This window comes from Aythya ferina, assembly GCF_964211825.1.
Source record: "Aythya ferina genome assembly, chromosome: 11".
NCBI lineage: Eukaryota > Metazoa > Chordata > Aves > Anseriformes > Anatidae > Aythya > Aythya ferina.
In genome coordinates this window covers 10,304,297-10,317,332 of record NC_140307.1, presented here as the reverse complement: position 1 = coordinate 10,317,332, position 13,036 = coordinate 10,304,297, and the positions used below count along the sequence as shown (strand labels likewise).

Here is a 13,036-nt window from a genome sequence, read left to right as displayed (position 1 = left end):
GCTAAAAAGGGCTGCTGACATTACATGTGAGCATCTCTGTAAAAGCAAAGAGAAGTGTGCATATACTGCCAATGTTTCAAAACATCTAAGAGTGCATTAAGCAATCTGAAAAATACTGGTTGTTTTAATCTGAAATGATGGGATATTACTCATGCCACTACTAGATACCTTCAGACAGAAGAAAGTTGACATCTACAATGCAAATTCTTCAAGACTACAATGCAGTTTTTGAAAAACTTAAGCCTTTAAGTTGTTCAGTTTGGAGGTTGTTTTTTTGTGTGTGTGTGTGTATGTGTGCATTTTGCTTGCATGTGTTCCCATCACAAGGCAGAGAAAGGGGGCCTCTAAATACCCGATATGTCTCAAGAATAGGATCATGAGGTTCTAGTGTTAGCATGGGAGCAGCACTCACTCCAAAAAATACTCTAAGACCTTAGTAAACCATGCTGAAGAAGGTTTTCAGGAAGATGGGAACATGGGGCAGGCAGATTCATTATTACTGATGACAGACCAAATATGGAAACTGGGCCTTGGGACCTCAATGGGGGAAAAAAAAAAAAAAAAGATAAAAAAGATACTTTGCTACCTCTTATTTGCACAGAATGCTCTTCTATTAGTGTGTGACCATGGATATGCATGTTTTAGCTCTGAAGCAGTCATAACTTCAATTAGTAGTGCATGGAGTAACTTAGGGATGGCTTTGTGTGTAAATGCAGATGATAAATGTCACGTTGTGCAAAACACTGGAAGGCACTATTCAGCTACCGTTTGGCTGAAACCTGTGCAAGTAGGTGCTTAAGATTAATTGCTGCTGCTTCAGGTTTCTTGAGGTTTCTCTGTTTATTTAGCAGTTGCATGATCTAGTCAGTGTCAAACAATCTGCTGCTAAAAGAAGCCGTTAATGTAATGTGTCGTAGAATAATCACAAGAGTGTTCTTTGCAGACTGATGAAGAAAAGAGACAAGGTTTACCAGTTGTGATGCCAGTTTTTGACAGAAATACTTGCAGCATCCCCAAGTCACAAATATCGTTCATCGATTACTTCATCACTGATATGTTTGATGCCTGGGACGGTAAGTGAAACTCTGCTCTATTTCCTAACAAGAAGCATTTTGTAAACATTTGAAAGTACTGTGATATAAAATTGCTTTCTTATGGCTCCTAAAGAAAATGGGAGAAAAAGGAAGATTTCTACAGTTCAAGTAAGCTTAGTAGTGTCATTATTGCTTAAAAGTATTTTGATACTACTACAAACTATATTCTCATGGCTTCTCTTTAATATATTAGTTTCAGACAGAGTTTAACTTTCTTTTTTTAAAACTTGCCTCTCTATCAATGGAGAACAGAACACATTCTCTTTGATAGCACTTTGGGCATAATCATTTTGTCTGTGTTAATATCAGTTACTCTTCAAGACAAATTTCTACAGTCTGGAAACTGCTTGGGGGAGCAGCTATTTCCTTCCAAGTGCTGCCTCCCTGGTAAAAGTGGTCAGAAATGTGACTCTCCTGAATGCCAGATCATGACATGTGACTGAGATTTGATAAAGTAGGATAATTACAGGCATAATTAGTTATGCCCCTCCTGCAAAACTGCGCCCCTTTGCTGGTGTTTGCATTACTAGTATTAAATAGACTCACAGAATTGTTCTCAATAGCCTGGGAAGATACATGAGTGATGAGAGCTATAAAGCCAGAAACATTTCAAGTATCAGTATGACAGATTTAAGCTTTCCTACTTAACACAGTTGCCCAGACATTTCAAGTGATATTTAAGCAGACAGAATCATGTGACTGTTCCAATTCTGCAAACTAAATACACTCTGCCCTTTCTTCCCTAGCATTTGCAGACCTGCCAAATTTGATGCAGCATCTGGATAATAACTTTAAATACTGGAAAGGACTAGATGAAAGGAAGCTGCGGAGCCTTCGACCACCACCACCAGAATAGCAATTAGACTATGGTGTGTAATTTACTAACCAGATGCATATTTATTCAAGCTCACTTTTGTTCATGTGATTTGAGATTTGTTTTGGTCTCTTCAGTATTACAGTCAGGCTAGCCCGTGCACTTGGGGAACTTTCAAATTCAAGAGAACATGAGGTCAGCAGTTGACTTCCACAAACTACCATGTGTGGACTCCAATGAAATAAGCCTATCAAGTGGAATTACACTGGATTGCTGCAGTACTTGTACTGAAGAGGGTTCATTAGTGAACATGTTTTTGTGCTATCTTCATACCAGTATGTGAAGCTGGAAGACCTTGAAGAATTCTCATAAAAAAGGACATTCACCAGAAGATTTTGCATAATCCTCAATTCCGCAAGTGAAAAAGAAATATCTGTTAATAATGACTCACAGCTTTTATGAGAAAGCTACATGCTTTTTATAAGCACTTAAGACAGTTACATAGAACAATCAGACATTTAAAATGCAACTCTCCATGAAGGAATTTTTGATCTATGAAAAATAGATGTACTCTATTTTTTCACATCACAGAAGGTGCAATCATTCACTTCTGAGCACTACTGAAAGTGAGTTCTCTTTAAGAAATTTAGTAGCAAATGTAAAAAATAACACAAGAATTTTTGAGGTTGATCGTTAGCATCTATGATTAAAATGATATGTTTTATTTATTTTGTTAGATGTTCAATATTTTCTATGAATTTATAAATACTTAAAAGCCAAAGCCAACTTTAGATGCATTACAAATTTACATGATTCATACTCATTAATATACATTTAATTGATGTACAGACCTTTTATTTTCATAATGCAAATACAAAATACTATACAATGATACATTTTTATTGCACTGTAAGGATAGATGTGTATGTTTAAATATTGTCTGATTTATGTTAATTAAAATAAGTTTTATTGCAAAGGTCTCACTTGAGAATAGTAGAATAAACAAGAAATGTATACTGTCTGAGCACCAGAACTGCAGTAGTTCTCCCACAAACCAGTGACGACCACCTGATCTTCCCTTGGCTACAGAAGATAATAATATGTTGGAACTTTTTGTTTTCTCCCATGAAATTTTATGACTGAATTCCCTGTCAAAGTCTGCCTTATTTTATATAGTATTTCTACAAAGCATTCCACAGCATATATGAAGAGGTAATACTAAACATCTAATGAATTTCAACATTTTATAGCGTATGTATTTTCCTCTGCCATGAAAGAAACAGAACATAAAACCTCCAACAAAAACCTTTAACTCAACAAGTTTGTAAAGGCTGTGTACCTTCACAATTTGAATGAAACCTTCATAGCAAACACCAGAAAATAATAAAATGTATATTTTAAGAAGTGTCAAAGTCCTAGCCATTTCATTTGAAATGTATACGTACTTTGTAGTTTGCAGATGAACAAATCTTTTTAAAGTCCTTTTTAAAATAACTGCTGTCTGGGGAAGGGAGGAGTTGAGGGGGTTGGATTGGCAATAAGGGTGATGAAAGGTGGTATATGGCTAGCAAGTCCCTCTGTTTGTGGCCTGCCCTTGGCAAACCCATCAAACCCTTCTGTGCACTTAAGACAGTGTACACAGCTAGAAGCAGTGCCATGCTGTATTGCACTGAAGGACTGAAGGAGTATCCTGTCAGCCTTTCCAGTAGGCAGGAAGCCACTCCAAAAGCACTGAAGGAATTGCTAACTATTGTCAGTTCAGAGTCAATTGACTGATTTTAGAGAAGGGACATTTTGAACCATTCCTCAAGATTCACAAGCTGAGGAGAGGTGGACGATGGAGCAGTTCAGGGGCTGCAGCAGCAGGAGCCTTAAAGCAGGTAAGAAAGGAACAGGTGACTGCTCCAGGTGTTACCTGTTTCTGTGTTTCTCCTTCATCTCCTAGCTAATGATATTCATGATATGCTACTATTTGTAGCTCACTGCTCTTTGTGTTTGCATTGTGCCTTTCTGCTAGTGCTGCCCTCACCATGTTTGTATGTTCTTCCTTCCTACTTGGTATCTGGGTTAAGTGTTGGGGCAGCAGGCAATTTCCTTTCCTAATTCCCATTATTTTATCAGTGCTTGTATATTGCCAAATCTGGTGGGGCTCAGACCCTGCCTAGGAACATCCAGACCATACCAATATTTCGGTGATTATAGTTGGATGGAGGGTACGGGGTCCTTGTTGATCTTCCAGGGGTTTGACAATCATTACTGAAGGTTAAAAACAAAACAAACAACAACAAACCACTCTTTTCAAAGGGAATGTGCAAGTAGAGGGTGAGTTAGCTGCCAGATGTGTTGTTTTCCTGGCAGCGTTACACTGTCTCCCCATACACATGAACCTATTGTAATCAGCTGTAATTTGCCACCTGGTGTTAATCTCTTCCATTGCATGCAGGCTCCTGTGCCTAGTTCAAGGAAAAAAAACTACTCTGGCTCCTTTAGAGGAAAGCTGCATCAGGCCTTCAATATCTCTACTAACGAGCTGCAAAGAGGATAGGAGAGGAAAAGTAACAGCATATGAGTCCAGAGAATGCCTTCAGGAAGGGGGTAAAAAACTTCCTTCATAAGCGTAGTTAATGTTCTGGGTTGTATTAACGAATGGTAAAAGCAGTTAATCTGCTGTAAGAATGCCTGCTGAATCATCACTGAAAAGATGTGAACAATATGATTAATTCCCTGAAATTCACACTGCGTCTTTAATGCCATTACTTGGAGTGTAGAGCTGTGCTAATCAGCCCTCTGTATCAGCTAGATTTATGCCCGTATTGCTGTACAATAAATTCACTAAACGTAAAACAGTAATTTGCAGCCACTGAATGCAGCTCTGTTCATTCTGTTGTCCATCTAAATTTTCCTGTTGCCAGGAACAGTTTATAATTAAAGAAAGTCTGGAACCAGCATGCCTGATCCTCACCCAAGTTCTTTTCCCGCTGAGCCAGTCTCTCAGTGGATTACATCCCTTTTGCTTTTTCAGTCTGGCTCCCAGGGATGGAGCTCTGCTGGGGACAGGAACCATGAGTTTACTGATGTATTGATGGTCCTTGACTATGGAAGGGAGAACACTGGAATAAACTGGAAGAGTATGTTTAAAATTATTCACAGTTTCAGACAGTCTTATACAGAGTCTACACTTTTCCTTTATTCTTGGTTTAATGCTAATACAAGAGTAAATTCCAATGTAGACATGATAATGGAGAGTTCTTTTATTCACCTCTGGGGCTTTAATCTTACAGCTTGTTTTAAAACTGAATAAGGTTCAGCAATTGAGCATTAAATGAGCCGTTCAGAATTGTTAGCTGGTTTTCATGTTGCATATTTTTATTCAGGCAATACTGCTGCTAAACCTGGCTATCAATTTAGTTGCTTCCAGGTGACTCTGGAGCTGTTATGATCTGGAGAAAAAAAAAAAAAGTTGGTACTTCAGCAAATTGCCCGAGATGAATACCTTGGTCCCTTCAAGGGATAGGTATAAAATTCTGGGTAATAACTGCTTTTTACAAAGGAGTTATTGCGTGTAGCCAACTTGTCACAGGTCTGAATCTGGATTTCATACTAGTTTTTCCAATGGCTCTATATAAATTAAAAATCACCCAAAATTAAATGAATGTCTTGGTTTTTGTTTCAGTGCTTTTCTTGGTAGCTGTCTCTGCTTGTCTCAGTAGACACATCATTGATACGATACTTGAGAAAATGTGTCATGAACATGAAGGAATTCAAGCAATGACAAAGCCTTTCCTACATGAAAAAGGAGAAAGGATAATAAAATTAACTATCTACTAATCCCTCACAGGATGCTCAGAGACAGCACAGGGAAACTATAGCCAATTGTGTCCTTCTGTGAGACCAGAAGGGTTTGAGTCATGACTCTGAGTGGAGCACTCCGAAATGAAGTCTCAGAGCTGTTCACAAGCTTCAAAACAAGTAATCTCTCTGCTGACGTGTGACATCATGCCTCCAAGGTACAGTGGTCCCGGGGTGCTCATTAAATGATAGTGGGATGGATTGCATTTCATCCTTACATGATGTTTGGATGCAGAAAACAAGCTTTTAAATTACTGCATGTCCCTCCTGTGCTGCAGGTTCAGAGCAAAGGGGATGTCCAGGTGCTTCACGTATTTTTTTTTGCTTTGCTGAAGCTTTGGTTCTGTAGGCAAAGGATTTCTTTGTTGTATCTCCACTAAATGCTTTCTCTTACTCCTGCTTTGAATGTTACTAGGGCAAAGTGTCTCATGTTTTCATTTTTTTCCTTATTTAACATCTTTAAGGATCTCCTCCCACACTTCCCAAACAAACCTCAGTGAATTTAGCTTTGCAAATCTTGTCTGGTTATGTGTTAGCATCCTCTTTAACAAGCAAGCCAACTGAATTAGAAAAGGACAGAGTATTCAGAGCCATTAAGCAAAATGGGCTTGAGGCTTCTAAATGCCTCTGAGATCCTGCACCTTCAAGCCCAGCCCATGGAATAACCATAGGTATTTCTCAGGCCAGGGAAAGGATTCTCATGTTTTGATCTTCCATTTTTTTCCCTCTCAGCTTCTTTGTCTTCCATTTTTCTTCCGATGCCATTTGCTAGAAGTACTTCCCTCAGCTTGCACAGGCTGTGGATCTCCCTCGAACACACAGCTCTAACACTGGGACTAAACCCTGCCAGTCAAACGGACACTTGCTGCTTGCAACAACTGCACAAGGCAGTCTTCTTTTTCTGATACAACTTCAAGGGAAAATACCCAGTATTGGCTGAAAGCCTTACACTGGTACCCGCAGACAGGAGAGGGCATAAGTTAACTGAAGCAGCTTGTGAGCAGTGCATTGCTGCTGCATGCAGTATGGACACATATGCAAGGTCTTTTACATTGTTCTCCCACGTACAAATGGAAGTTCAGGAGTGTTTGCAAGCATCTCTGCCTCTGGGGTTATGTCAGCAAATAAAAGCAGCCCTGGACACTTGAAATTTGAATCTCGCCTTTCTTGGTTTGCTTGCTCCCCCCCTCGAGTGGCAAGAGTCATTGCTAGAGCTAAAACTAATCTTAGTTCAGTCCATGGTAATTAACAAAAGTTACTTCATCCTTTAATCACATTGATTTTTCTTGAGGTTGAGGAATAGCACAGCGATGTATAGTTTTAGAGGGGAAGTGAGGAAGGTGATTGCCTGGCTTTGAAATGAAAGGAGGAATTTAGCTAGTGTGCAATTATTCAAGTAAGAAGTTGCTCCCGTCTGTCTTTAATGTTCCAGAGTAGTATTTGATGTAAATCCTTCCCTAGAGTTCATTACATTAGCTCTTAGCTCAACCTGAGCACACTGAGTGCCAAGTTGGGTGTGCAGCGCATTTTATAACCAAGCAGAACGACGTCATGCTAGTGATCCTGCAGCTCCCTAGCTCCTTGGGAGAAGGCATGGTTTTGTCTTCAGCCTAAATGTTTGACCAAATTCCCTTACTGTTTTCAACACAGAATGTGTGAGAGTATTGCTTTTCCACCAGGAAATGTCCCTTTTTGCCTAAATTAGATGTTATTTTGCTACTGATATTTTTCTTTACATGAAATTTTTCCTTTATAAGAAAATTCTTTTTTCTTCATAGATCCCTAAATGCTTTACAAGAAGACACGTTCCCCCCCCTCCCCAGTAGCCCTCTTGCAAGCGGGTAAAACAAGCTGCAGGCCAGCCAGTGCTTTGTCTGCACCCACCCTGGCCTGGAGCTGGGGGGTGCCAGGCTACTGCTGAGGGCTCTGGGCTTAACCATGCTGACCTTCAAAAAAAAAGCAAGGAGAGAAGTTTAGAAAGCAGGTGATTTCGTAATGGTTTGCCACTGCCACTTTACAGAGACACTGATCAGAGCTCCTGAGAAGCCAGAAATCCGCCCTCCCTCACCACCTTCACTGAACTTCAGCGAGGCTCACAGGAGAGCCCAGAGACACCGCTGCGTGCACACCGTGTCCCAGCGCCTGTCCCCAGTGGTGGGTGGTGCCAGCTATTTCAGACACTGTTTACCGTAAGTAAGACTGCAATGATATAGGGTGAATGTAAGTGCTATGAACCAGGCAAGGTGCCCAGCCGACACACAGAGCCAGAGCCTGGGCTGGGAATGGCATGCATCACATCAGACAGTTTTGGGGCATAGTGAGGGAGAAAGCACCCAACTGCATGAATAGACAGTTCTCAGGACATTATCAGAACAGAATGAAATTCTCCTCACCATGCAACCAAGCCCTAAAACTGAGCAGCCTTTCCCAGCCCCTGAAAATCCATGCTGGCAGACTCAGTGCGAATATGCTATTCCTTGCTATGACAAATTGCTGACGTGCCAAGGTCAGAAAGCAAAAAGTTTTCTGCACTCCATCATGCCAGGAATAAAAAGAAAGAAAGAAAGAAAACAAAAAGCTTTGTTTTAAAATAAATGGTTTTAAATAAGCAAATATTCTTTTGAACCACCGTAGAGTACAAACCTAATAATATTTGTTAAGTAACTATCAGTGACATATTTAAGTCTGGCTTAGTATGTATTAGCAAAGTGGTATTTGTGCTGCTTTTGTTGTAACAAGAGTCAATAGCATTTCTAGAAGATGATCTGAAAAAAGGGTTTTTCTTTTTTTTCCACTTAGTGTCACACAGAAATACCTGCTGAGCAGCAGACCCGCCTCAGGACTTTCAAGAAAAAACCTTCCTAAGGTACTGATTTCACTGAAATCATATTTCTCTTTCATTGGCTTAGTTCAGTTCATGTTCTGCCTCTGAAGTGTTATTTTTTACCCATAAATCCACTTTCTTTTATCACTATGGCTTTCTGAATTGTCTGCCCCAAGACTGCAAATGCAGCCCTATTATTATAGTCTATCTGAAATGCCACAGTGCTGTGGCTGAATAAAGTTCTAACACATTCCACCTCTTCTGATCAGCTGCTGCTCCCTGAGGTCTGGCAAAAACTAGGCTCACTGCTATCCTTGACTACAGCAAGGCTTTTTAGGGGGCTAGGGACCACCTCATAGGGCTAAAATGATGTGAGGCCCTGGGGAGGCTGGAACCACGACGGACTTGACCCAGAGGCTGCCAAGGTACGCTAGCAATGTGCAGAAAGCCACTGAGGGACCAAGAGGGCGCAGCACAGCCTGAAAGCTGATGGTTGCTTTATCACATGCAGCAAAAGAAAAAAGTATCAATGTCTAATTTAAATTGACCTATGTAAATGTATTTGTTATTTTGTCTATCCTTTGATGTTTGCTTATTTAACTTTTGTAAGAGCCAGATATTAACTCTAGGGTTAATGTGTAGACAGAGGAATGCAAAGCAAGAGCAGTCTATAACCATTGTGATGCTGAGTTTAAAATTGTTGTTGTGAAGTCCTGCACTGGGAACAAAGGCTTTATTTTACGTCTGATGGGTGGTGAGGAAGTCAGAGTGCTCCTTAAGTGTCCTTTCCTGTATGTCAATACATGTTATCTCTTTGCCTGCTCAGAAATTTGGGGCTTAATAAATCATTACCATAGACCACATACTTCCACCTCCTTCTCCCTGCCATTGTGGGGTGTGGGTGAGGCGGAAAGGTTGTGCTCTGTGGGACCCAAGGGGGAAAACTGCAGTTTATAAATCAGGCTTGAGATACCCTGAATTCATAGTGAAGCTCTGCAGGGAAAAATGCCAGCTAGGCTTTTATCTGTATGCCATGGCATCACAGGTCGATACTGTGACTTCCTTCTCTTCTTTAAACCTTTCATGTCAGAGGAATCAAAGACCCCTACCTCCAAATTGCCTCAAGTTAATAACAGCAGGAACAGTAGTTAGCCCAGGTTTGAAAGAAGCTTTGCTTAGATACTGCTCTTTGGTAAGCCGTTTGAAAGGCAGTAGGCAGTGTTTGCTTGGAAGAGAAGCCTGATGAGCAATTTGCTTTTCTTTTGCTGATGCCAAGCAGAGCTTTGTTATCCCTAGAATATGGAGACCACAGAAGTGGTTTATGGCTACTGCTCGTTACTGCTGGCTATTTCTTTGCTTTGTGTACGGATAAAAACTCATGCACGAAGCCCAGCGGCCTGGCCTCATGCATGACAGCTGCTCCTGTGCTGAGCCTTAGCAACCGCCTTGCCCCTCAGCTTGCTCTCCCATGGCTGTTTTTTCCTGCCTGGGACTGGCCTGGGAGGCTACAAGAAAGCTTTATAACTCAGATTATAAATGGTGAGGGCTTTCAATGTTCACTTCATTAAATGTTTTACTACCCAGGGAGCCGTGAGGCCTATCTGACCCTGAGTGCGCTGGCACATTAACCACGTGTACTGCAGCTGTCAGTCAGTGTGGAACAGAGACAGGAGGTGCAGAAGTGTCCGGGGCCCCTCCTGACCGTGTGTTTTCAAAGCCTGCAACTGGAACACAAGGAATTTTGTTTTAGGATCAAAAGAAAACCAAATGCCTCCAAAATGCCTCCAAACAAAGCCTCTCAGGTGCCACCATTGGCCCAACCCTACATGCATGGTTAGCGTCCTCACGGACTGTGGGAGCTGTGGGCACGGGGGCTGGAATACATCGGGAACTTGGCCAGGGCCAAGAACTCTCTTTAAAAAATAAATAAATTAAAATCACATCTCCCTCCTAAAAAAAAATCTGTGTTCCCCCGGGCAGGGCAGGGCAGCTGAGGGGGGCGGAGGCAGCGCCCGCTCTGTTCCGGGCGGGCAGGAACGCGCCAGGAAGCGGCGGCGGGGCTCGGCCCTCAGGAAATGGCGGCGGCGGCGCCGGCCGCGGGGCGAGGCCGGGCGGGCCCCGGACCCCTCACGGCGGCGGCGGCGGGGACCGGGAGGCACCGGGCGGCGGCGGGCAGAGCCCGGACCTCCCCCCGCTCGGCTGCCGGCCTCCGAGGGGGCTGCGACGGGCCCCGGCACCCGGCCGCCATTTCCGCGCCGCCCCCGGACCGCGTGCCGAGGCCGGTGAGGAGCCCGGGCACTGAGGCAGGTGAGGATGGAGGCGCCGCTCGGCCCCGCGCCCCGGGCGCCTCGTTGGCTGCCAGGGGCCGGCTCCGGGCCGGCTGCGCTGAGGGGAGGCTGAGCGCTGCCTCCGTGGTGCTGGGTGCAGGGAAGGAGCCGGGCTGTGCGGCAGAGATCAGGCACGCCGTGAGGTTGCCCCGAGTTTCTTGCTGAGGGTTTAGCTGGAGGACTAAGAAAGTGGAGCCGGTGACGTTATATTGGCTCCACTGATACTATCCTCCTAAATTAAACGGTGGAAGAGCAAGGCCTGCCTGTGAGATAAAGTCGGGACCTACTTCCTCTACCTACAAGGCTTTTTTTTCATGGTAATCAGAGCAGGTTAAAAGCTAAGTGTTTGTATGGAAAACGCTGGGTGGGTTTGATTTAAACAGGACACAATGCACCATGTTCCAGGGCAGTTGCGTTGCCTGTTGTTGCACTTAACGCTTCTGATGTTCTCACCTGTGCTTGCTCACAGCCCCTGGGTTCCTTTGTCCGTGGCTCCAGGACTGGGTGATGAAGGACACGACACGCCAAGGATTAGCCGAGGATTATGGTAACCAGTGTGAAAACTGTGCTTGTGGTAATGGGTGCTTAGCCCTCCTCATTTGGTTTAAACCTGTTAACCCGTGCAGCCTTGTGAAAGGGCTTGGTGCGATGCCCTCCAGTGGCAACAGTGTGTACTGGTATTTTGAATCAAGAGGAAACAGAAGGGAATGGGAAGAAGTGGTCCTAAATATTTGATACCCCTAGATGCAAAGGTACCTTGGGTCTTAGCACATGTGGTTTCTCACAGAGGAGGAAACCCTGTTGTTTTCTGCATGAGGCCAAGACTCCTGAGTGTGGTTTCAAGTCCCTGTTGTGCCACAGTCCCTGTGTTCCCTTGTCTGTGCTGTTTCTGTGTTATTACAGGATGTTGGGAGAACAAGGTGCCTCGAGAGAACCCTGGAAGGAGTGCCTAAAAACAGTCCAGAAAAAAAATCACTTTGATCTCTGGCAGAACCCTGCTATTGACTTAGCCCTCTGGTCAGCACAGAAATAACTGTGCTCAGAGGGAGAATGACTCTGGCCAGCCTGGTGATTTCAAGAGATGCTGGCGGCTTGCAGCAAAGTCTCAGATTCTGTTTCTTAATCTCCTCAGCCAGCTGTGGTTTTATTATATTTTTTCTGCCTTGCTCCCTGCTGTTCTGCACAGAAGCCTACCACAAACCAAATAAGATGACTCTCACTAGGTACCGAAGGTTAGGTCAGCATTGCCTTCTGGTGTTTCTGCCCACCATAAAGGGGTTTGGGTGTAACTTGTTCTAAGCCCAAGAGCCTCTGAGTAGCTCCTGCTGCTGCAGCATCTGCAGGGCTGTGCAGATCACTGCTGCAGATTGGGGCCAGCCTGTGGGAATCAGGTGGCCAATACCAGAGCTTTAGGCATGAGCCCCCATCCTTCACTGAAGACAGCTTATTCTGTGTGCCAGCAAGTGCATGTAATGAAATGAACAGAAAGAAAAATGTGAGCAGGTACCAGGAAGAATGTGTCTTGTGGTATATAACTCATCAAAGATAAAGGCAACTTGTTTTTTAATGGACCTTTGTCATTTCATGTAGTCTAGTTCAGCAGTGAGCCAGTGTCAGTAGATAGGCCATGGACGAGAAGAGGTTTTGCGTCCTCTGAGAGCCCTTTCAGTTGACTGCTCAACACAGCTCTCCAAGACGAGCACTTTACCCAGGTTTCCATCTAAACAGAATACATTTAATGTTAGTCTTCTCTGGGGTGCAGTGCAGGACCTGTTAGTGCCTTCTGGCTTTCTGAAGGGACTCCCCTTTTACTCTGAAGCACAGCTTCCAGTTCTGTGCAGGGTTTGGCCCTTAACAGATGTTTGGCACATCTCCCTGTTGGGTGGACTTACACAGAAGCACAAAGTTGATGTGAACATGCTGAGGGAATGGTCTGAAGCTGCATCGGGGAGGTTCAGGCTGGGTGTTTGGAAAAGGTTCTTTACTGAGGGGTTTGTTGGGCCATGTGGCAGGCTCCCCAGGGAACTGGTCACAGTACCCAGCCTGCCAGAGTTCAAGAAGCATTTGGACAACTCCCTCAGATATTTAGTCTGATTTTTTGGGGTGGTCCTGTGTGGAGCCAGGAATT

General features: G+C 43.6%; 1 protein-coding gene across 20 annotated transcripts in view; it reads left to right on the top strand.

Annotated features, from left to right (window-relative positions):
• The window catches only part of PDE8A (phosphodiesterase 8A), a 139,603-nt gene that overhangs the window by 124,951 nt on the left and 1,616 nt on the right, over positions 1-13,036 (top strand). For 11 of the 20 annotated variants that reach the window (XM_084532132.1, XM_084532113.1, XM_084532123.1 and 8 more), the window contains 6 exons: positions 944-1,073; positions 1,841-5,036; positions 5,582-5,915; positions 7,778-7,946; positions 8,557-8,623; positions 11,378-11,455. In XM_084532132.1, the coding sequence (XP_084388258.1) occupies positions 944-1,073; positions 1,841-1,950 (240 nt within the window). In that variant the 3' untranslated portion in view covers positions 1,951-5,036; positions 5,582-5,915; positions 7,778-7,946; positions 8,557-8,623; positions 11,378-11,455. The remainder of the gene's footprint in view (positions 1-943; positions 1,074-1,840; positions 5,037-5,581; positions 5,916-7,777; positions 7,947-8,556; positions 8,624-11,377; positions 11,456-13,036) is intronic. The other 9 variants (XM_084532131.1, XM_084532125.1, XM_084532120.1 and 6 more) reach the window with 7 other exon arrangements.